Raw genomic sequence first — 25976 nt, forward strand, 5'->3', positions numbered from 1 at the left:
ACAGGGATACATTGTTTTGGCTGTTACTGTATGTTGACACTGGTGCCTAGGCATCTGGTTTGGGATGATTGTAATTCTAGGTGCTGTTGTCTGGAAGAATCTTCAAAGATATAACTTAATGAACTGGCAAACAAATGTTTTCTGGCTTTTGGAAGCCATTTAAAAGCACCTGTGAGAAGCCCTGATTTGCAGTCAGGTTGGACAGGGTTTTTACAGGTAACCTGACTAGTGTCAGATGTGGTGGGCAGGGCAGTCTTGTAGGACTGAGTCTTTCAGTTCATAGAGTGACAAAATAACTCTGGGTAGATTGTGTTAGAATTGAATGGAATTAAAGAGCACCTTTGGTTGAAGAATTTGTTGCTATGGGAAAACTTCCCACACAATTGGTGTCAGGAGTGTTGTGTGGGTAAAGGAAAACAGGGCTTATTTCCCTTATTTTATTTCATATTCCTCTTTCATGATCTAAGTTTTTTTTATATTATTTGGCATAACTGTTTTTAGTGTTTGAAAGACCTTAGAAGCCAGCTAGGAATCCTATTTAAGTTTTGAGACTGATTATATGCAGGCACACTTCTTGGGGGCTACAAATCTAATGGCGAGCCAATGAAAACAGCTCTCTGCTCCCACAAGAATGTGTGTTGTGGTACATATATAAACAGATCTTCTTATTCCCAACTTGGCAATCACCTCAATGTCTTCTGAGATGTTTGATATGACCTTCCTTAAGATATGTCTGGGTTTATGTTTTCCACAAACCACAGCCAGAATCAAGGATTTGAATGCCAGTTAGTTTATTTGGAGAGGGGGTGGGAGGGAGTGGCGAGGAAGCCAGTAACAAAGTGTTAATGATGAGGCTTCAGCAAGGGGACAGAGCTTCTTCATGCTTGTCATCTTAGTCATTCCACAGAAACACTGTGAAACAACCCACTGAGCAACAAGGAAACCGAGAACTTCTTGTTCCTTCTTTGTTGGGGATTATTTCTAGGAATGTCAACTCCCTGACACTTCTGGGCTCTTCTTAGGACCATTTGTGCTTTCGAAAGTGGAGAGCCTACTCAGGTTGAGGAGCGTGAGCGTGGAAGACAAAGCCCAGCATGGCAGGAGCTGCCTGGTGATGATGCTGGGCTGTGCGGAGGGCAAGCTGCCTAAGGATTTGATACTTCGGACTCCACCCATCTGGAACAGGAAGCACATTTATCCAGAGTAACAACAGAGGAGAAAATGGGGGAAAGTCTGTAGCTCATAGATCACGAGAGTCAATGGTATTTGATCACAATCAAGACTGCACACCCCATTCTGAATTATGAACAAACCAAGTGAAAAAATTAATGATGCCTTTTCCCTTCCTTCCTTCCTTCCTTCCTTCCTTCCTTCCTTCCTTCCTTCCTTCCTTCCTTCCTTCCTTTGTATTTTGGTCATTTACCCTAAAATGACTCAAATGTGATTTTTTTTCTTTTTTTAAGGAGGAGGAGGAGGAGGAGGAGGAGGAAAGGGGTGAGGAGCTGCCAGAGGGTAGACCAGGAGGGGAAATCATGACTGGACTGTAAAAATAGATTAAAGATAATTTAAAAAAGATTTTCCAAAGTTGTAAAGTTTAATTTTCAACTCATTTTAGTATGTTTGAAAGTGAAGATTGTGGCACTAACAGTGAAAAGTGGTTTTGATGATAACATGAGAGGAAGACAGAGAAACAAGCCGGAGACAGTGACACATTGCTGTAAACCTAGCCTGTCAGAGGCTGAGGCATAGACCACTAGGTCAGCTTGGGAAACAGAGCTATATCCTATCCTAAAAATGACGGAGGAAGGAAGGAACAAACAAAGAAGCAAAGAACGGAAATAAGGAAGGACTTGGTTGCTTATCTCCTCTCTGAGCCGGGGGACCTTCTGGTTTCCCCAGAGAAGCTACCGAGGCTCTGGGAAGCTGGAGGCTCCAGGTGTGTGCCTCTGGAAAGGCTGATCAGCACCTGAAGTGTCCCTTGTTGCTTCCGCTGGAACTGATATTTTTAGTTCTATGCTTTTTCTTGTTAGTGACAAACTATTGTTAGAACAGCGCATTTATTTTTAATGTGGGCTGGTACATCTTTTTTAATGTGCCTAGAGGAGGTGAGTACTTTTTTGTGTGTGTGTGTCAATCATGTGTAAGCAAAATACCCAGTGGGAGAAAGAATTTATTCTGGCCAAGCAAGAAATGAAGGGAAGACAGACCTGGAGGGAAAGCTTGTGACTTCTTAAGAAGCAAAACTCAGCATGATACCCAAATATCCCTCCCCATCCTACTTTATTTCTGAACTCTCCAGTGGTTACTTCTAACGCGCTCACATACACACACACACACACACACACACACACACACACACACACAAATGGATTCCCCTGATATCCCACATTTCTTTCCTGAATGTGAACCATTATAAACTTACATTTTTAGTTGGTACACAAACACCAGTTCTTTGGGCTTCAGCAGAGTTTTTTCTCCAACCTACTATTAGTCGGGAGGCCCTTCTCCATTTGGAGGTGAAGCTGTACGTGTGCCACACTAGCAGTTTTGCAAGCCCATCCAACACTCATTTTTCTAAGCAAACTGGGAAAGGAAGAGGTGACATGACCAAAACTATGCCATTGTTCTCAGAGTTTCTAAGGTCGGAGCCATTCGGTGCTGTTCAGCCTACGGCTCACATCTCAGTCAGAAATTGTCAAGGACAATTGTTAAGGACATCTGGGCAAAGCAACCGGACATTCTGAGTCTTGGTTTGATTGAGGCCCATGTCAGAATTAATGAAAGGAGCCAACTGGCCCCAATTTGTAATGTGGGAGTCTGCAGTCTAGTCCTGATCTAGAGCTGCTGATGAGTGGCAGGTCCCACAGTGCAAAGGGGGACAGAGATCCCCCAAAACTTCAGCCAAAGGAGAAAGGTGCGAAAGGAGCCTCTGAGGGTGCTTGATCTGCCATCTCTGTGTTTGAAAACAAAACGAAACCAAACAAAACAAAAGAAGGCTTAACAGTTTGTAGAAAGGCAATGACAGAGTCACCCTCTGGAATAACTTTCTTGAGATGGGGGGATCTAGGCATGTGAAATAATGATTTGGAACATAGAGGTCATAATAGATTTGGATGTGATACAGCCTAACAATAGGGAGACATGAGGCTATGTGCCAGAGCTGGAACAAAAGGAAAGGAAAGCAAGAGAGGGGTCATCAGACTGTTCTTAGAGCTCGATGCATGTCTGCCAACAGCAGGGGTATGAATGCAAAGGGTCAGTAATAGCCTTTCTAAAGACTAATAGCAATCATGCTAAGAAACATGCTAAGAAACATGCTAAGGAAGAAATCAGGAAAACACTCCCATTCATGTTATTCTTAAACAAAAAAGAAATATAACTAACCAAGGTGGTGAAAGACTTCTACTACACCAGATTCTTGTTTCAGTATCTGCTTTGGGGAAATCTTAAACAAAGACAGTAGGTTCTAGTAGAGAATCATGAGAGCCAAGATGGTGAACTTCCACATGAGAGCCAAGATGGTGAACATCCATGCCTCAAGGCTCCTTTACAGGGGGACTTCAGTACCACTTTAGTAAAACCGTTTCCATATTTTTTTTAAAGGTTTCTTTTTTAATTGGATATTTTATGTATTTACATTTCAAATGTTATCCCCTTTCCTGGTTCCCTCCTTTCCCCTCCCCCTCTCCCTGTTTCTATGAGGATGCTCCCCACCCACCTTTTTCCACCTCACCACCCTGGCATTTCCCTATACTGGGGAAATGAGCCTTCACAGGACCAAAGGCTTCTCCTCCTATTGATGCCAGACAATGCCATCTTCTGCTACATATGTGGGTCCCTCCATGTGTACTCTCTTGTCACCAACCCTGCTCCCTTCAACCACAGAAGAGCCAGGGTAGGGAGGGATAGAGAAAACAAAGCTAATAGGGTGGAACCAAACATTCACCACGCTCTTGCCCCCTTTCATCAAGGTTCCATCCACGATCCAGAAGACAAAGCTATATTTAGTTCTAGATGCATTGCTCATATTGTTCATCCTGTTGGGCCCCTTGTTCACTGGGTGGCATCAGAGTGTAGCAATGCCACAGACCGCAGCCTCTGCTGATGGCCATGGCAATAAAAAGAGGGGACATTTAGGAAACATGGGGAAGGAAAGGAGAGCTCTCAACAGCTGGAAATCAAGAACTTCAGCACAATTAGCAACATTTCCTCTGAAGGTTTCTTATGTGTGGAAAATATTCTTAGAGATCTTTTCAAGTTAATAATGTTAAAATAACAACGAACCATGCTAATGCCCAAGTGTATGTGTATTTACCCCCTTTTCTAATATTTTTGAAGAATCTCACAGTACTTTTGTTTACAATAAAAACACTCTTTTCCATGAACCCAGTGATCTAGAACATCCTTATCAGCTATAGTTCTATCTAATATGCCTCAGCGAGGACCCCATGATCTCATTTAAATCTCAGTAACCCTTTGGAGATAGAAACTGATAGTCCACCAAAATCATGAGTCTGTCTGTCTAAACACACACACAGAAAGTTGCACCTCTCTCTTCAGAAGCTCACATACACACTCTTAACTCCCACACTTAAATTTATGTTAAAACCCTCTTTTAAGAAATTCCAATGCCTCTTTATACCGCTTTCTTCTGAAAGTCTTTTCTATGAAGTTAGGAATCCTGAGACCATCTGTGTCAACTCACTCCTCAGGCTGCAGCACAGAGCTGTGGCTTCAGCCCTGCAGCTACGGAGTTCACACTGTCTGAAAAAGAAAGCTGATCATCACTCTACATGTCCATAATACTAGAATAAAAAAAATCACCATTGGAGACTGTCTTGGAGGATGAAGGCAACTAACCCAAGGAAATGGTAGTCACTGACAGTTGGCTCTTCTCTCTCTCTCACACCATACATAGCAAGCTTCCTGAGGATAAAGACCACACAGGACTCGCACTTATTTCTCAAGTTCTTGGCAGAGTATCTGGGACAGAAACGGACATTTCAATGACATGTGAACGTGACATTTTTTAAAGCCTGCTTTCCAAGTTCTCTGACTACTGTTTGATACACCACCGAAGCCAACAAACAGCAAACTCTTGCTGTGACTGTGTTGGAGTATAAAGTATCAAAATGGACCTCTTCATATTGTCACTCAGCATTTTGGCTGGACAGTCACAGGTCACAGAAGACATGCTGACTATCGACTCAGCTGTTCCTTACCCCGTTCAAATTCATTTGAGGGTTTGCGTTTGCTCTTGTGTTTTCTTTTTTTCATTTTATTTCAGTTTTCCTTACTTTATTAAACCACATTCTGTTCTTTCAAGGACAAACATGCAGCCAAGGATGCTACAGTGAGAGAATTTCTCTCATTTGTATGAAAGAGATGCCACAATCTTCAGTGATGCTTCTGATCATCATTCTGGGCAGCCAGGAAATGTTCAGCCTCTAAAGCGACCCAAAACACAGCAAACTCCCATCTGAATCCTTTTAACACCACACTTGTGAAGGAGACATTGCTGGTGAAGCCGCCCACGGATCTCCAATCCTCATTGCAAGCCCCTGGATCCCTCAGCCCTCATGTGCCAAGCTTCTGCATCGTCTCTAATGGTACCATGACCATGTCCATGTTTGTGACCGTGCCCAGCAGCCATGTCTGACAGCAATCTGACCTCCCAGAACACTCACCATCCACCCTTCCCTGCTCTTGTGTTTTCAAAAAGGCTCTCTTTATGTTGTTCCTTAGGAGGGCCTTGAACTCACTGTTTATACCAGATTGACAACTTCCGTGCCTCAGTTTCCCAAGTGCTATGATTACAGATACATACTAGTATGCCTGGTTTCTCCACCCTGAGTGTATATTCAAAGCTACACATTTATGTATTTATTTTTAAAATTACCTTTATTTGTGTGTGTGTGTGTGTGTGTGTATGTTTGTGTGTGTGTGTGTGTGTGTGTTTGTGATGCCTGCTTTTATGTCTTTGCACCATGTGCATGCTGTGCCCATGGAAGCTGAAACAGGGCATCAGATATCCAGGGACTGGAGTTACAGATACGTGTGAGCTGACATGTGAGTGTCTGAAATCAAACCAGGGTTCTCTAGCAGAGCAGCCAAGTGTCCTGAACTGCTGAGTCGTTTCTCCAGCTCCCATTTATGATGTACCTCCTAGGTCCAGGACATTTGCTGTGCTGTGTGCAGACATTATTTCATTTAATCCTCATGCCTGCTGTCTGAGGGCTGTTTGCTTGCTTGTTTGTTGCTTGTCTTTTGGATCAGGAAACTGAAGTCAAAGAGGTCAAAAAAAAAAAAAAAGCTAGAGAGTTACAGAAGTAAGATTCAAGCCTAGCCTTCAACATAGGTCTTGGGCCTGTTGCTTTTCCTCATCCACTAATTCTCTCTGCTTGGTCTCAGGTCCCTGACTTGCTTGTTGGGAGCTGGGAAAGCTAGACCATGACCTGCAGTGAAGCACTGTTGCTCCTCAGGGCGTCAGTTTGCTCCCATGATCATGCCTGTGAAATCTGCGCAGTATCTGTCATCTTCTCGGGTATCTATCTGCCCCTCTTCCCTGAACTCACTCTTCCGTTCATTTCTAGAGCCAAGACAAGTAGCTTATTCTCTCAAAAGGGGATGACGCCTTTGCTATAACCCAAAGATGGTGACCTTTACTGAGGTCAGGACTAGATCACCAAGATGACAAACCTGTGACAACATCTTAGATGACCTGTCCTCAGCATCTCCCTGTGGTCCTTAAATCAAGCAGGAAGTCTGGAGTTGCATCTCTAGGGTGGTTCTTAAGCTTTGTCCACTCTTCATCACAGCCTATGTGGAAAATCTGTAGAGACTGTTGTTTTGGATGAGGAAATTCTTTATTGGGTGAGAACAGCTTGGTATGAACCTATGAGTGGGTTTTCTGATGGTCCAGAGCCTACCTATGGCGATTTCTAAGCAGAAAGATCAGCATGACAACAATTAGGCCAATCACCAGGAAATCCCAGTATGGTCCAACGGCGCTGTCCAGTTTCAGCCATTTCCATTTTGTGGTGAGCTGCTGTCAAGAGGCATTCAGTCAAGAGAAAGCAATTCTAGCACCTCATGTTGGCCTGAATTATTTCTCCTTGCAAACTCACCCCCTTGCCATCCCACCCACAAACCATGCCCCTTGCTACCTTCCATCTTAGAAGATGGGGTGCTTTTCAGAGGAGAGCCCTCACATGGGCTTAATTATCAAGTCAAGTATGAATAACCTCAAGTACCAGGTTTAGCTTGACCTGTTGGTACTTCCCTGTAATCTCTGCTTCTGGAAGGCTAAGGCAAAAGGGTCTCAGATTCGAGGTCGGACTGGGTTAAACATTGACTTCCCTGTCAGCCTTGGCTATATCATAAGAACCCGCCTTCGAAAAAAATTAATTTCTGCTTTTAAGAAACACCGATCTTTGTGTTGTCACTTGCCACTGCCATCTGCTTACCAGTCCCAGATTTCGATGGCAAGAGCGATGTTTTGAACAAGTATATATAGCTCATCTCCGCTTAAGGCTTTGAGCATAGAGTGTGTTAGGAGGAGAGTCTGCTGAATTAATTTACTGGTTGTACTACACATTGTCAGCACATACTCAGCAAGTAAGAACCGCTGTGCCGTAAGTCTACGGTTCTGTCTTCTCCTCACCGAGGAAAAGTTAGCCCCCTTGGTAATCCTCTTCACTTTGTTCCAAGGGCTTTTTTTTTTTTTTTTTTTTTTTTGGAGTTTTTAGAGTTTCTGAAAAAAATCTTATTTGAGACAAACTTACATTAAAAAACAGGATATCTTGGAGCAAATGCACAGTCTCCAGTTTCATAAGGGCAAAGAACACAGGTACGTGGGCATCTGGGCTTGTCTGAGCAGCCATGTCGTACAATCTTCTTGCCAAGTGGATGTCCTAGGAAGAAAACAGCCTGTCCTCATCAGGTACAGATTCTCAAGAAACAGAAACTGTTGTTAGAAATACCACAGTTTATGTCGGATGGGCAGAATTGGCCTGAGGATAGGTCGTGTCATACACAGCAAAGGGGATTTTGAAAATAAGAGGTTATAGACCTTAAAGTAGATTCTCTTGATTATCCACGTGGACTCCATATAATAACCACAGAGGACTTAAACCCAAGCAGCTTGTGGCTAAAGGCAGAAGAAAGTCAGATGTAGTAGGAGAGGGAGATAAAAAGTATGGGCAACAACTTGTTACGCAGGAGAGGCGGGGACCTTCCAGGTGTGGGCTGACACAGCTGTCAGAAGCTTCGAGATACTACTAGCCTCTGGGCACACAGAACAGCCTGGGTTTATGACATCTGTTTTCTCTGTTGCTGGGAAGATTTGTCCCAAACAATCTGCTGAATTTTAATTACTGGCAACATGGAGCCCACATAAAAGTGTAAGGAGACCTGGCTCCAAAAAATTGTTCTCTGACTCTATGCACTCACTAAACTCTAGAAATGACTTCTGGATCTTTGACCTTATCTAACAAAATGGCGGCACCACTAAGGCAAAAACATTTCTTCTTTTGATTTAGATTGCCCTGAGGATACCCAGGACTCAGTAAATGAGTTTTACCCAATCCACTTAGGTGTAACTTTCATGCAATCCATGGGAGTTTATTTCACTTGAAATTCAGCAGTTAGGTTTAAGTGAATCTGTCTCCGAGTCTTTTAAAGTAGGATGTTCCGACTAAAGTATCAGCTGTACCACAGTACTGGTTAATATGTGCATCTGTTCAAAATAACTTCCTTCAGGTCAAAGAGGCAGCAGGCTTCTCCAAGAAGGAAGCCTGGCATTTGAGTTCTCCAGGACCAAATATTTTATATCACCCCAAATTCCTTATAATAAGATAGACTGTCTGAACTAAAAAGATATATGTCTGAGAAATTTATTTTCATTTTCTAATTATGAATATATCACATGGAAAGTGGGGAAACTCTGATATTCTAGGACAGACTAGGAAAAAATGCACCCTTAATCTTGCTGTACTGAGCTAACTACTGAAACTCGTTCACACACATTCTTCCAGCATATGATAGGCTCTTTCCAGAGGGTGTTATAAACTCTTTGGTGATGATTCTTGATTTTGTTCATTACCCCAGAACCAAACATGTGAATGAAGGTTAGACTCATGAGTATGTCACTCTAAGTAGATAGAGCTCAAACCTGGGCAAACATTGAAGGATTTTGAAGAGAAGGAACATAGAGCCTAGAATGTATTTAGAAGAAAAGTGGCATATGAGGCCATTGTTCTAAAAAAAAAACAGTTAAGTCAAAGAAGGCATTAAATTTAAGGTAATAAGTTTAGGATTTGTAACACTAGTAAGATATTTTCAATTTGTGTTTTTGTCCCATCATTGCCAGTGGAGGATGGGAGAGTAAAGGAGGTAATGATTTGACGGAGTTACACTTTATCAATAATAGCAAAGTAGTGTTTGATGAATTAAGTATTCCTAAGGTAATGTTGTCACTTGTAACAAATCAACTCCCCAAATACCAAAAAGTTGCTTTTTAAACTTTAGTCATCGTTTTAATGGAGACGTTCTGGGTGATAGAGGATTTTATTCAATGGTAATTAAAGAATTTGGCTCTTTTCATTAATCGGTTCTGCATTTCCCCTAGAGCCTCTGCTTCTTTCTGCTGTGTTCCAACAACAAAGTGCAAAGCAACTAGGGCAAAGCTCCATTTACCGACTTTACTGCCTTAGCACAAATGGCGCTTTTCACTCAATCTGTGAGAACAGGACACATGGAGGCAAAGGATGCTGGGAAGTGTAGTCTAACTTAGCAGGCATTCCTCCATAATTGTTTTAAGGACTAGCAATTGTAGGACTTTAGGAGGGTGTGGGGTCTACATCTGCAGCTGCTGCAGAGAAGGGATCTATCTGGACAACAAGGTGGCCTAAGGTAATGCAGGCGACTACTAGCTTCACTGAGAGGCACCTCAGCTCAGTGGCTCACATTTTTACACTGATTCCACAAGAATTGGTTTATAGCTCACTTTCATCCCTTAAGTGCAAAGGGTTTACAAAACATGATTGCACCAACCTTCCTTCATCCCTAGAAACTCCCTGGGAATGATATTACACTTATTTCTCTCGCTGGTTTGCTCGAGGCTTGGGAGCAAGGATGGTGAAGGGCTGTACTGAAGAAATGTTACAGTAGCTAAATGGCCATCCTCCTCCCTGGTATAAGTGGAGGAGACAAAGGTATAGTTTTATGTGTTAGCACAAGGGAGAGGGGCTTACTTCCTTCTACATTAATGCCATCTATGAAATTCCTAGCCGTTAGAGATCTTCCCTCCACACACGGCTGTCATTACTAGCTTTGAACCAACACAGTTACCTTTGCAATGCCCAGGCCATGTTCATACATATATGCCAGATTGAACATAGCTTGTGCATTGTGATGCTTGTCTGCTGCGATGCTGTAGTGTGTGGCTGCCGTTTCATAGTCCTTCTTAGTCCCGTAACCATAGTAATGGTAATCTCCAAGTTTTACTCTAGCAAAAGCATTCCCTGAGAGAAATAACACAAGGGATTCATGTAAAACGCTCAGGAAAATCAATAAGCTGTAAAAACACCACATACATATGCATGGTTACATAAGTGCACATGAAATATTCAAAACCTCACAGTCAAGATTACATGTGCTCTATGAAATATAAGACACAGTGCTTAGTGCTAGCATCCTTCATTGAAAGATAATACTCATGATTTAGAATGGTCTGAAAGAAATGACAAATGACACATTTTACCTCTTAAATTTCTAGTTTGGAGATATGACAACTCTTGGAAAAATGGCCATCTTTCCTGTCCCTAGAATTCCTTTCTAAAACTCTGCTCTCATCTGGCAGAAGCCCTGCAAGGGCAAGGGCAAGAACCACAAGGCTCTTAATTACGAAAATTCTTCTGGAGCCTAGTATGGTACTTGATAAATATTTATGGGATGATTAGACAAACACGCTAGGATATTTTTTAGAAAATGCCTTCCACAGAGGTAATTTAGGATATTACTTTCCAACAACCATGGATATTGGGGTACAGTAAGGAGAGGGGAACTGCCATTACCTTTAAACATATGTGACATCATTCTTTTAAAGGTCACTTAGAAATGGCTTGTGTTTTTCTGTCTCTCTGTCTGTCTGTCTGCTTGTCTGTCTGTCTCTCTCTGTGTACACGTGTGTGTATAAATGTGTGTGTGCATGCCTGTGTGTGCATGTCTGTCTGCCTGTTTGTCTGTCTTGGGTGATGGCCATCCTTCTGTTCTGTGGGTTGAGAGGATAAACAAATTCATGTTGGACATTTGTCTCAATTGTGGCCAACCCTTCACAAAATCTGGGATTTCTTGGAAAATAGGAGCTGTGTGTAGTAGAGTCTGAGGTATGTCCTGAGATATAGAACTTCTTCCAAAAGTCTCTGTCCATTTGGCCCAGTCCAGTAGCTAATTTTTTAAAAGTGATACTTCTAGTGTCTTCTATTAAAGCACAGACACTTTAAAGAGATGTGGTACCATGAGCCATCCTTGTTTCCCTCTGAGCAGAGCTAATGTTTTAAAATTCTTAAGCTGATAACGACATTAGGTTTCAGAGTTAGCTTCCCAGATAATTCATACAAAATGTTTAGGTGAGTGGAAGCTAGGGCTGATGGGAATGGTACCCAAGCAAGGGTAACCATAGAGACCAGGAGAGACATGATGCTCCAAAGAGAACCTACTCCATCTCTAATTTTGTTCAAAGCTGTCATCCTGAACTCAAGGCTTCTTCTTGGCCATAGCCACAAAGGGATGGGACAGTTGTGTATTCTTAAACTTTACAGTTAAGAGCAGGAGCCCTCATGCCTCTTAGAATGGAGAGCAGTGAAGGAGCCTGTCCTCAGAGCCATGGTATTCTAATGAAGTGCATGTGACAATTCTGACAGGCTCTTGGATGGATTGGTTGACTAGAGAGAGATTTCTATTTCAATTTCACAGATGCAAGGTAGTGCCTGAGCCCGGATGGCTCAGTACCCTCTTCACTTGAGGCAGCTGCTAAAAGAAGCATTCGTGACTAATTTGAAGTTTTCATTATTAGATTTCCTACCTCTTGTGAGCCACTCAGCAAGCAGCTATAACTTGAGAATAGGCACGTCTGACCTTTGGTGACACCTGATTATTTTCAGTAACCTAGCATGTGCTGTGCTGTGCTGTGTGTGTGTGTGTGTGTGTGTGTGTGTGTGCTCATGCACATGTTCTATTTAATATTAATGTCTCCTCATTTTCAAATTTTCTTTGTTCCAATTTCCACGCCATTTCCTGGCTTGAAATAAAGGCGTATTTGTTGTAATTGAGCTGATTCGCCATGGCTGAGAGATTGCTGGCGTTGTTTTCTCACACCAAATAAGGTCTTTATTGCATTTTAGAAAACATAGAATTTCTCACTAAACTCTCATTGACAGCGCTGCTGCTGTATTACCAGCTCAGCTGGGTCTGTGAAGCCACCAGGGTGGTCCCCCCCGCCCCCTGCTTCATATTAGCATCAGCTGAGAGTCATTTTTTATCCTATTACTTCCTGTTAAAAGGGATGATTCAGCCTTAACAGGAGAAGATTTCAAGAAACCTAATTGGAAATAAAATTGCTCTCCTATTGCAAGAGTCCCTCACACATCCAAATGCCAGCCGGGACAGCTGTGCAACATCTCTCTGATTTTAATGCCATAATTTTAGGGGGGAGGATTGGAAGGGACATGGTGATTCAAATGCCACCTGCCAATGCTGTTCCAGGAGATGGCAGTCTACATTCCTTACCACAAGTGAGACCAGTGAGTAGGGAGGCCTTAAGAATGTCAAGAAAGATGCTTCCCACTTATTTTTGCTTGATTTGAAAACAAAACAATACAAAACAAAAAAACCCAAAAACCCCAACATAGTGGTGGCTAAAAATCTGAAGTGTGTGAGTGTGTGGTCATCATTGGTCGCTCATTTTAGAAGAGAAGTCGAAGGTCTTTGGTGCAAGATTAATTTTGCCTACATATTCATACATAGGTCACATCTCAGATTAGCTCAGTAAACAGCCCAGCAAACAAATGCCAGGCCAAGAAAACTGTTTTCTGGAGTAAAATGATCATGTTTCAAACAACAGTTCTGGTACCATGGAGACAGAAAGTCTTAGGGCTTGCTACGAGAAGGGATTTTGAGATTGAATGAAGAAAGCAAAGTCTCAGAATTGACCTCTAGCAGCAGTATAATTTGAAGTGGCTGCTGTTGACACCTTGACCTCTCTGTCTGTTTCCAACAACACAATTGAAGCAAATCAGATGAACAGACATAGACAGGGCCCAGCCACATGCCTATTCTGATCTGATTTATACCTTGAACAGCGGCGCGGTTCCATAGCAGAAGTGCTATTGGATACATCTTCTCTTTCCCCAGAATCTTTGCTTTTTCTAAAAGAAAAAGAAAAGGGAGGGCATCCCATTGAAAAGGCTTAACTGAGGATGGGGTGTGCATATATGAATATGTAGGGCTGGGGAATTGCAGAGGTCTTATCTTACTAGATTCCAAAATGAATGCTGAATTGCTTTGAGCTACTTCATATCCCATTTCGGCAAGCAATGCGTACTGAATAAGAGAAGAATCTACGTTCCCATCCTTATAGGCAAAGTAGGCTGTCAGGAATTTCTCGGCCCAGTGGCCTAGTTCACAGACACCTTTATAAAGCTGAAGATGGGAAGAGAAATCATACAGGCTCATTAGCTTCACCCCACACATTGACCGACCTGTGGACCTAGTCTTCAGTTTCTGCCGGCCAAACAGGCAAGAACTTTCCCCCCCTAAAACTGCCTGACTTTTGAAAGTTATTTAGGGTGAAGAATTAAAACATTTACAGATAGTTTTGTCTTTAGCAACTTGTTCCCAGGCTCCTTTTAATTTGTGTAATAAACTTTCCTGGTTTGGAGGCTATTCGACAGGATAGGAATATCAATTTGGGGCGCTTCCTTGACTCTGTCATTTTAAAGGCACTGTTGCTCGGCTTGGACAAGGCTACAGGGATGTGGGAAGGAGAAGGGAGGGAGTCAGTGCTGCGGGCCATAGGTGACATAACCGGGAGGGAGCTGTGCGGAGCTCCAAGGGGACAAATGTCAACTTAGCTGAGTAGCCCTTATGTAACCAGAAGAGCTTAGCCATACATAATTCATTAGGAAGTTGGCAAAGGAACAAATCTAAAGATAGATTATTAGCTGGCAGCTTTTGAAATGAGTTTCAGAGGGCCCAGATTGCAACGTGGAGGTATTTATACCGGTGCAGTGGACGCATTTAATAAATCAATGAAGGGCATTAAGGTCCTAAAAGCATTCTTTTGAAAAGTAAATTACTGGCTCAGGCCGAAAGAACCAACCCGCTTGCTCAATTGTCATCCGAATCATCAAAAACCTAAGAGCCCAGTTTTCTGGGAAGGAGTGGGCTATGTCTTCTAAGCCAAAGCCAGCCTTCATCTCCCAAGTAGCAACTCCAGTTCTCACCAGGAGTGCCGGATTGCTCGGCAGATCCTTTGGAGGCTGACACGAGCTTCTTGACTGGAGTCAGAGGCAAACTCAGGAGAGGAAGGAATCATTACCAGCCTTCTCTTCTTCAATTTAAGTTACACTATTGTTTCTCTTCCTGACAAATGGTGGTGTTCACTGCTAACTGCCATAAAAAAAGCCACAAAACAAAGGCACCAACCCACTCTGCATGACCAATGGAAGAGCAGTAAGAGCCACCCGTGTTTACCTCCACGGCTGTTCTGCATGATCTCAGCACTCCGGCGCCAGTTGCGTACATCTCGGCCAGGTAATAAATGGCAAGAGGCTGCCCACTCTGAGACGCCAAGTAAAAATATTTGAAGGCAAGTTTATAATCCTTCCACACTCCAGAACCAGCTGAAAATTAAAATTCTCTTGAGCTACTTATTTATTTTATTAAACTAATGCTTTACGGCTATAACGGTCATCTTAGTACCCACTACTCAGGACAGGATGGGAACAGACCACCAAAGCATGAGACAAACTATTTCAGGTTCACTGTTTTGGGGGGAAGTGGCTGAGTGACTCTATGATCTTTATCCATTCAGGAAATTACGACAAAAGACTATTTGGTTTTATGGATGTGGGAGGTGAGGTCATGCATGACCATGAGAACTACTCTGATATTGTTACACACAAGCATGCATGAGCACACACACAGACACACACAGACTGAAATACACACACAGACACACAAACTCACACACACAGACACATAGACAGATACACAGACACATAGACATACATATAGAGACAGACAGACAGACAGACAGACAGACACACACACACACACACACACACACACATGAGACATGTGTAGAGCTCAACCATCCACAAATACAGAGCAGGCAAATCCCAGGGCCAGGAAGAACAGCTCTGTCTGAACTCAGAATTGGACTAAGGAGAGGCATTTGATGCTGGGCAGAGTCAGTAGATCCCTAGCAGGAGAGATTCTTGGCTCAGCTCTTTTGCTACAATTATACCTCAATCTGAGTCATTCACATCTAGGGACTTCACTTGTGAAAAGGAGGGGGCTTTCCCTGGATTGGATTTATATTTCCTTCCAGCTCTAAAGTCTCATGGCTTTTACCAGCAGTGCCACATAGGAATTAAGCAAGAGCAGTTAACTTAGCCTGGCATAGTGGCACACACCTGCAGTCATAGCACTCCGGAGTCTACGGAAAGAGGGTGGTCAGTCCAAGGCCAACTCAGACTACATGGTGAGACTCTATGTCTGAATAGATAAGTAAATAAATAAAAATTTTTTAAAAAAATTAAAAATGACAAAAAGGCTGGAGACAGATTGCTTGCAGTTGAATCCCAGCTTGCCTATGTAGTCTTGGGTAACACGTTTAGTGCTGCTCATCTGTAAGCTGCTGGGGTATCCATACGTCGAGAGAGTAAAATGAGCTTGACCATGCAAAGCCATTATTATCACTCTTCTTTAGGAATAGTACCATTGAGGAATCAGATTGTAAACCGAGGACTTGGGAGTGAGTTAGAACAGGATGTCCAACACAAACAGGACAAAACAGGCCCTCTTGCTGGACCACAGTGGAAAACACCGACAGACTTCTTGACTGGATGTGACCTACTTGGTAGAGTTGGCTGTTGACTCCACCTCTGATGTGAAGGACGTGGCGAGGGCACGTTCAGATCTCTGTGATGTGTCCAGACCCCTCCTCCTTTACAACCCCACAGGAATTACTGTAAATGTTCATCACTGTCTGAGGCCCTTTACCCTAACAACCTCGATATTGCTTTAAGAAGGCAATATTTTTGCTGGTGAAATAGTTGAGGACAACTTTCCTTCCTCGCCTCCCTCCTCACCATCTTACTCCAAAACACACAGACAGAAATACACATGGACACACAAACTCACACACACAGACAGACACATAGATAAGCAGACACACAGACACATAGATACACAGATAGACGTATAGACACAGACAGACAAACAGACAGACAGACAGACAGACAGACAGACAGACACACACACACACACACACACACACACACATGATGGGAAATCCCACTTGTTTATTAAGACCACGAAGCCACCACCTGCCCAGGGTCAACAGGATTCTGATTCCACTGACTTTTCCCAGAACCTCCTTTTACCAGTTCTGAATGTAACCATCTCTTCTCATTTTTATAACAATTCCTTCTTGGATTTTGTTCCCTTCAACTCCTTCTTCCTCTTACAGGTACACATTTGGAAATAACATTTCGATTCTTGAATTTCTCACTTTGCATTCACACCCTAACCCATTCCAATAACTACAATAACACCAAGATTCTCCATATTGACCAAACAATAAGGATTCCGAATCACTTCCCCTTCTTCTCCTCCTCATTCCCTCTTCTTTCTTCTCTTTCATTTGCTTTTCCTTGTCTCTATGCCCCCCCAGTTCTCCTCCTCCATTATTACTGTTATCATTAGACTTTGTGCTACATTATCAGAAAAATGCACACAGTCTCATTCACTTACTCTACCTGAAAAGTTCTATCTTTTCTGTCCTTTTGGATCTCTCTCAACCCCTCTTCCAGGCTTTTCCTCCCTTGATGGTCACTGTTCTTTGGCTTATCTATTCAAAATGCCAAAAAACAGTCACCAGATTTGGGTGTGGCGACATCTCTTCCCCCCTCACATTTTTTTCCATTGCAAGGTCAAGTACTTTTCATTCATACCTATATGTTTTTGTCTCAAATCTTTCTCCTCGGCTTTGTCCTCTCCTGTGTTTTTCGCTATCACCAGAACCTCAAAGCTAAGCTTGCCAAAGGCAGGCGTCCTGACCCTATTCCATTACCCATTCGTCCAAACTTTTAGGTCTCTTTAAAGCTCTCTTTAAACCAATGCTGCCATGTCCTTTCAGGCTACTCAGACCAACCCTTTCCTGTTTGTTATATGGGGAGATGACTCCCCAAGGCATACATCATTCCAAGTAAGGTAGCCATATTTGTGGTACCTACAGTAGTACATGAAGCCTAGCTGGAACTGTGCATTAGGCCATCCCTTCTCTGCAGCTTTCTGGAAGTATTTAAGTGCTTCACCATAATTCTGCAAGGTAATTACACCGTATTACTCAAAGCTGTATGCATAACTCCATGGCAACAACCATTTCCCAGCTTAAGTGTACAGTCAGTATTCTATAGGCTAGTTAAAACAACACCAGAAACATAATGGTTTCATTATTATATTAGACTCTCTAAAGAAATAATTACCTTATTTATAAATCGTATTTGTCTGTATTGATAGTTGGTTTTGTTAGCTTAAGCTAAGAAGATAACTTTCTCTACCAATAAAATTCTCAGGAGGCTACTGTTTCCAAAGCTAGTTTGACCCCATGAGTCTCAGACACAACTGTGGTTGCTATTCTTGTCACAGGTTTGTTCCTCTTTCTTTGGCAAAGATTTTACTGAATCACTTAATTCTCTGTCAGATGTACTAGTTTGACTAGCTAAGCAATAAGAACTAATTATACGTTAGTGCATGACCATTAATTTTAACCCCACAACTGCTGGCAATACATTGAAGGAATGATAAGCTTATTGAACATACCACAGGAACACCTTTTCCATGGAAGTAAAGGAGACCAAGTCCATGAAGACCAATTGCATTGCCCTAGAAGAGTTTAAAACATGGGTGATGAGGAAAATCACAGCAAAACCTTAAAATATTTCAAATGTACCCAGAAAGAAATGGCCAAGGCCATCAATCAGGCAGATGGCTCAGTATTATGGCCTTTCACACCTTCATAATCCCCTCTGACTAGAAAAGAAAAGGAGGAAATGGGAGTCAGACAGCGAACTCAGTCTCTCATTCAGCACTTAGCCCTTGCTCTATTGCTGATTCCATAAGAGGCACTGGGCAGAGGAAGAGGTAACTTGTGCCTAGGACTCCTAGAGTGTACAGATTCCTGGGATCTGAGCCGTAACAAAGAATGGGGTCAGCTTCCTTTCCCCTCCTCTCCTTCCATCCTCCCTCCCTTCCTCCCTCTCTCCCTCCCTCCCTCCCTCCCCTGCTCCTGTTCTTCCTTCCTTCCTAACTCGGTATTTTGTTTGTTTTAGAGGTCTCACCAAGTACCCCTGCTGTACTCAAACGTACACGCATCATCCCGTCTCAGTCTCCCAACTGCTAGCTAGGGTTATAAGCCAGCAGCACCATGCCCAGTTAGGTGGATCTAACTTCTTACTCATGCTAAATGTAGTAAAATAAGCTGGGAATGCGGTGGGCAGATAAAACGGGATACTTGACTGCTTAGTTCATGCTAGGAACTTGCCAGAATCAAAGTAGTATGCTATTGATATTGAGCCAAGACTCAAAAGATGGATGCATTTTCTAGGATGGGAAGGTCTAGTCAGATAATTGTCACCTAATTAGGCTGAAGGGAGTTGACATCAATGATCAAATAACAATTCAGAATGTTGGATTTCAGTGAAACCACTGTTAACAGTTAATAATTTATTTTTGTTTATATGTACTATATTTGCTAATTTATGTGGTATGTATTTATTTAAATTCAATAGCTCATAACATCACCAATTGCTACTTGATGCTAAATTACCATTTCTTTTTCTCATCGATATTGAACACTCTAAAAATGGGGTGCTTTCAATAAGAGGAGGGCAATGCTCAACTAGCACATGATTTGGTATGTCAGAATTTAGTATCTTAGTCCAGGATGAAGAATGAGCCTTAAAATGACTTCTTCACAGGCAGATGGATCACTGGGTAAAACTGTTTGGTTTGCAAGTAGAACAACCTGAGTTCCAGCCCAGGAACATATGGAATCCATATATTCCTGAAATGTTCTCTGATCTTTATGAGTGTGTGTGCATATAACACACATGCATACATATACACACAGATACACACACACACACACACACACACACACAAACACACACCCCTGGTGACTTTACAACCAGAGTTTCTTTTTTACTTAGCACCCCACCCCCCATGCCTTGCCCTCTGGTGTCTGTGTTAGGAGCCAGGGCTTGGCTACTTGGCTTCTGGTCAGCATATTTATTTGTCAATCTGTTTAATAGACTTACAGAGTTTCCTCAGGAAGCTAAATTCTGATATAAGGTTCTCCAGTGTCTCCTAACAGCCTACATTTAGTTCTTGTGAATGCAGCCAGATCATGCCCCTCTGACCAGGGAAAAACACAGAAACAGAGAAGGCATATTTCAAACTCCAGCTCAATAATCCCAGCTTTGAGCCTGTGCATTTCAAAGGACTTATAAATCCACCAGATATTTCATCAATATCAAACAAGTGACACAAATGGCCTTCCTGCTTGTTTTGTGCTGTGCATTAATCCTGAGACCATGAACTAAACAACCATTTTATAATCTAGGTACACCTGTGTCTTTTCTTCTCTGTTCTCTTACATCTACATGTGATCTTTAGCAATCAATGTCTACTCTGTTCTGAAAATAAGACCTACTGCAAGGGATGTGGCAAAGTCTAGTGTGTCTACAGTCTAGGTGGCATCATTTAAATGTTGAAAAATGACAGGGGAGGGAAGGAGAGGAAGGAGGAAGGGAGAGAATTATAACAGCCAGAACAAAATATATTCCTTCTTTCATTGGAAATAAGGCTGGAGCATATATTTAGAGTCTTACGACAGGGGTGGCCCACTCTAGCATCTCCATGCTCTGTGCTGGTAGTGGAAGGAGTCGCCAGATAGCATCCTTTGAGGGTGACAGCCATTATTATTGTCATTAGAATGGCTGTAGCTCCTAGCAAGAGATCTTCATAATCTGGCCTACTGCTGCCACCAGAATTTCTGTTCAAGATTCCAGCTTTTTGGTTTACACCCTCCTCCCCAGTGTATGGAATTCAGCTTCAGTAGTATACCATCTTGTGGTTTGTGGAGAGCGTGAAGCTATCAGGAAGCCACTGTCTGGGCTGCACTGGGGCTTTCCAGTGGCGTGGCTGCTTTGGGATCGCCCATATTCCTCTGAGACAGTGTTTCTCCACCTGTGGGTCATGAACAACCCTTTCACAGGGGTCACTCCATCCTGCATGTTGGATATCTATATCATGATTCTTAACAGTATTGAAATTATAGTTATGAAGTAGCCAATGGAGGTAATTTTATGGTTGGGGGTCGCCGCAACACGAGGAACTGTCTTAAAGGACCGAGGTGTTAGGACGATTGAGAACCATGACTCAAAGTCATCCTTACTCATGCTCTATTATAATAAGTCAATAAACTCACTGGTTTGATGAGCTGAATTTGGGTGGAATCATACTTTGATCTGTCATTGAGTTCTGTCTGGGACAAGTGAACCATTAGCAGGATCCAACAGTCCATGGTTTGATGAGACATTTACTGTTTTTCAAAAGTACCTTCTGAGATGAACAAAACATATGTGTAGCTAACTCCCCAATATACAACTTCCATGTTAGGGCTTCATGTTATTGACTAGTTAAGTGACACGGATGTAGGGAGCACATGGTCATTAATCTGATGTTGAATGAACTTTAGCAACATAGGGCCTGGTCCTCCTCAAGTTGAGGGGACATGGAGTTCAGACAGTGGAAAAGAGGCCACAGGGCAAAAAAGTCTAGAACCCCAGGGTAGAGGGTGAGAGGCTAATTCAAAAAAACGTGGTGTGTTGGGGGAAGGATTTTGTGAGCTGAAGGATGTGGGGAACTTTGTGGTGGAAAAGAAGACTGAACCCTGCTTAGAAAGAGAAGGACTTAAAGTGAGGTTTAAGGAAAGGAAGGGCAATGGTTGTGTATGGGCACAGAGTTTGGCCTGATGTGTTCCATGTGGGCTAACAAGACAAAAAGGTTTGCAAACCATTGTTTAGTCCTGGCTCTGATAAAATTTAAAGCAAACACACAGACACACACACACAGACACACAGACACACACGCACAATTGTGGAGACAGGTTGTCCAGGTCAGCCTTGAACTTGACATGTAACTTTTGATCCCCCTGCCTCCACCTATGGAGTGCTAGGACACATTGGCTTTATGCAGTGCTAAAGAGGAAACCCACGATTTTGTGCTCACCAGGCAAACAATTGATTGACTTAGGTATAGCTCAACCCTAAAAATAGAATTTTCTTTTTAAGTTGCAAAACAGAAATGTGTATGAGAAATCCAGCAAGTTGTTCAAGCGGTGACCACCGGGTATGTGGCTGTGTTTTTATTTTTTTTATCTTTATCTTCTTTGTTCTCAACACCACTGAGAATAAAGAAGAAAAGCTAAGGTTAAAATATAACCAGCCTAGGCCATTGCTACTCATAATCTTCAAGTACTCAGGGAGCAGAGTTAATTTACACACCCTGATCTCTGGCATTTTTCTTGTGGGATAACAAATCACCATTATTTGCCAGGTTACAAGAGATTGTCCTCTGATACCTCCTTGTCATCCCAGTCCCACCCCTGTTTGCCTAATCTAATGGTACTCCAGATAACTGTCTCTCTGAGCAGCAATTTCATACAAATTGCAAGCAAGAGGTGCAAAGGACTAACCTCTCTGTAACTTAACCACAAGAGCGGTAGCCACAGGCTGCTTTTCCTTTTTAAATAGGCTCCTAAGGCAGTGCACAGCTTGTGAAAATGAAGAACAGTTGAAAGAATTCTTGATCCAAGTCTATCTTGGTTGCCAGTTTACAGAATAAAATTATATGACAGAAAAAAATGCTTCCTACTATGGCTGCCAGAGAGTTAATCAGAGCGTTTTCCAAGACCAGGTTAATGAGTGTTAGATGATGTCTCAGTTTGGGGTTCTGTTGTTACAATGAAATGCAATAACCAAAAAGCAAGTTGGGGAGAAAAGGGTTTATTGGCTTACATTTCCACATTGATGTTCATCACTGAATGAAGTCAGGATAGGAACTTAAACAGAGCGGGAACCTGATGCAGGGGCCATGGAGGAATGTTACTTAACTGGCTTGCTTCCCCTTTCTCAGCTTGCTTTCTTATAGAATCCAGAACCACTAGCCCAGCGATGGCATCATCCACAATGGACCATGCCTTCACTTACTGATCATTAATTGAAGGGGAGATTTAGAGTTGGATCTCATGAAGGCATTTCCTCAACTAAGGCTTCTTTCTGATGACTCTAGCTTGTGTCAAGTTATTTATCTATCTATCTATCTATCTATCTATCTATCTATTTATTTATTTATTTAGTTTTCTCTGAGACTGGGTCTCATCATGTAGCTCCATATAGATTGAGCTCATAATGATCTACCTGCCTCTGCTTCCTGAGCGCTTGGATTGAAATTGTGTTCTACCATGCCCAGCAAGGCAAATATTTCAGCAGCAGAAAACACAGCATGCATGCCCCCAGTTCCTAGGTATGGTGTGTATGTGGGGGGGCAGGCTTTCAGACCACCAAATATACCAAAGTCCTTACACAATGAACCTCTCACCCTTGATCACATAGCATTGCATATAGTCTACACATATTCCCTGTATTTTGAATCATCTCTTCATAACATAACAAATACAGTCTCAGGGGTTGCAAACGGTCATTATATGGCTTGGAGTATAGGACACATACAGACAATGACTGTATATGTCCAGGTACAGTTCGGGGGTCTGTAGTTAGTTGGATGCATGCCCATGGAACATGCTATACAACTGTCACACTTTCTGTGTTTCCTCAGAGCTGGCAGCCATTCTGCCTTGGCTGTACATCCGGACCACAAAAGACAACAGTTGATACCCAGCAACTATGATACGCCAGGCAGGGCTTAGTGTTTTGTAATATTACGGCATTAAGGAAGTCTTATGTTCCCAGCTTAAGAATAGGGAAAGTGAGGCATTAAAAGTTAAATAATTCAGGTTAGCAAAAACTATTCTCAACAAAAAAAGGAACTTCCGGGGGAATCATCATCCCTGACCTCAAGCTTTATTGCAGATCAATCGTGATAAAAACAGCATTGTATTGGTACAGAGAAAGGCAGGTAGGTCAATGGAATAGAATTGAAGATCCAGAAATGAACCCACACATCTATGGTCACTTGATCTTTGACAAAGGAGCTAAAAACATTCAATGGAAAAAGTACAGCATCTTTAACAAATGGTGCTGTTTCAACTGGCAGTCAGCATGCAGAAGAACGCAAATCGATCCTTTCTTATCTCCCTATACAAAGCTCAAGTCCAAGTGGATCAAAGACCTCCATATAAAACCAAGTACACTGAAACCTTAGAAGAGAAAGTAGGGCAGAGCTTCGAATGCATAGGCACAGGGGAAAATTTCCTGAACACAACACCAATGGCTTATGCTCTAAGATCAAGAATTGACAAATTGGACTTCATGAAATTGCAAAGTTTCTGTAAGGCAAAACACACTGTCAAGACAACAAAACAGCAACCAACAGATTGGTAAAGGATCTTTATCAATCTTACAAATGATAGAAGGCTAATATCCAATATATACAAAGAACTCAAGAAGTTAGACTCTAGAGAATCAAATGATTCTATTTAAAAATGGGGTACAGAGCTAAACAAAGAAATCTCAACTGAGAAATATCGAATGGCTGAGAAGCACCTAAAAAAAATGTTCAACATCTCTAGTCATCAGGGAAATGCAAATCAAAACAACCCTGAGATTCCACCTTACACCAGTCAGAATGGCTAAGATAAAAGACTTAGTTAATATTAGATGATGGTGAGGATGTGAAGAAAGAGGAACACTCCTCCACTGTTGGTGGGATTGCAAGCTGGGACAACCACTCTGGAAATCAGTCTAGCGGTTCCTCAGAAAATTGGACCTGAGGACCCAGCTACACCACTCCTAGGCATATACCAAAACATACTCTAACATATAACAAGGACATATGCTCCACATGTTCATAGCAGCCTTATTTATAATAGCCTGAAGCTGGAAAAAACCCAGATGTCCTTCAACAGAAGAATGGATACAGAAATTGTGGTACATTTACACAACGAAGTACTACTCAGCTATTAGAAACAATGACTTGATGAAATTCCTAGGCAAATGGATGGAGCTTGAAGCTATCACCCTGAGTGAGGTAACCCAGTCACAAAAAACACACATGGTATGCACTCACTAATAAGCAGATACTAACCCCTAAAGCTCTGAATCACTAAGAAATAACTCACAGACCTTATGAAGCACAAAAAGAAGGAAGGCCAGAATGTGGATGCCTCAAACCTTCTTAGAAGGGAGAACAAAACACTCACAGGAGGAAATGCAGGGACAAATAGAGGAGTAGGGATTGGAGAAAAGATCACCCAGAGACTGCGTCACCTGGGGATCCATCCCATATGCAGCTACCAAACCCAAGCGCTATTGCTGATGCCAAAAAGTGCTTACTGGCAGGAGCCAGATATGGATGCCCTGGCAGAGACTCTGCCAGAGTCATACAGATACAGTTGAGGATGCTTGGAGCTAACCATAGGACTGAACACAGGGACCCAAATGAAGGAGCTAGAGAAAGGACGGAAGGAGTTGAAGGGTTTGCAACCCCATGGAAAGAACAATATTATCACACCCTCCATAACTCCCAGGGACAAAAACACCAACCAGTGAGCACACATGGCTCCAGTTGCATATGTAGCAGAGGACAGCGTTGTCTGGCATCAATGGGAGAAGAGGCATTTGGTCCAGTGAAGGCTGGTTCTCCCAGTGTAGGGGAATGCCAAGGTGCTGAGGTGGGAGAGGGTGGTTGGGAGAGGGAGCACCTTCATGGGAGCAAGGAGAGGGAGAGGGAGGATGGGAGTGGTAGCAAAGGGGAGAACATTTGAAATGTAAACACACAGAATATCCAATAAAAAAGTTGCTTAATTCATTTGTGGCCTGGAATAGGCTGTAGGCATGACTCTCAAGCCAGAGTCATGTTCTTCTCCTTTCCTTGGGTACCGCCCTGACAACCTCACATCTGGGCCGCTGAGGCTCCAGCCTTTAGATAACCCGTGCTGGAAAGCTGAATGCTCACCATGTTTGTATTAAACTTACTGCAGTTAGTGATTTAAGCGTTCTCTCCGCCCCTACCACTTTACTTCCTCTTCCCAAGCCATGGCTTCGTCTGCCCATCAGGGTAGAGGGAAGCTGTGCTTCTGTGTCGCTTTCTGCTGGCTCCAACAGGGGTGGGACCGGTCATGCTCCCTTCACTTACCAAAAAGATGGGAGACACTCGAGCTCAGTGCTTTATTGCAGACGATATACTTCCCTCAGACACAAAATTTCTTTCTCGGGTTATTGTGAAGTGCAAAAGAAACCGGATAAATGCATGGCGCCTGTTAGTATACCGAAGCACACTGTGGCCCTCCGGGTTCTTGAAGCTTCGAAACTGTTACAGAGTCCCTGCTGCTCTGGTGGCTCCTCCCAGCTTTTCTCCCTGAGAGCCCTGCCCTCAACTTCTCCAGTTTATGGGCTTTCCTTCCCCCAGATTCTCACTCCCATGAGACCCTATGATTTCCTCCA

At 42.7% G+C, this 25976-nt stretch overlaps 1 protein-coding gene across 1 annotated transcript in view; it reads right to left on the reverse strand.

The window, feature by feature from the left end:
* Nucleotides 1-6925: 6925 nt before the first annotated feature.
* SEL1L2 (SEL1L2 adaptor subunit of SYVN1 ubiquitin ligase) overlaps nucleotides 6926-25976 on the reverse strand; it is a gene marked incomplete at both ends in the record, with an annotated part of 118032 nt that continues 98981 nt past the window's right edge. The window contains 8 exons of the mRNA XM_080931432.1: nucleotides 6926-7045; nucleotides 7785-7913; nucleotides 10351-10523; nucleotides 13353-13427; nucleotides 13536-13701; nucleotides 14755-14903; nucleotides 17523-17610; nucleotides 18112-18174. Of these exons, the coding sequence (XP_080787558.1) occupies nucleotides 6926-7045; nucleotides 7785-7913; nucleotides 10351-10523; nucleotides 13353-13427; nucleotides 13536-13701; nucleotides 14755-14903; nucleotides 17523-17610; nucleotides 18112-18174 (963 nt within the window). The remainder of the gene's footprint in view (nucleotides 7046-7784; nucleotides 7914-10350; nucleotides 10524-13352; nucleotides 13428-13535; nucleotides 13702-14754; nucleotides 14904-17522; nucleotides 17611-18111; nucleotides 18175-25976) is intronic.

Source organism: Micromys minutus (genome assembly GCF_963924665.1).
Source record: "Micromys minutus genome assembly, chromosome: 17".
In the NCBI taxonomy this organism is placed as follows: domain Eukaryota; kingdom Metazoa; phylum Chordata; class Mammalia; order Rodentia; family Muridae; genus Micromys; species Micromys minutus.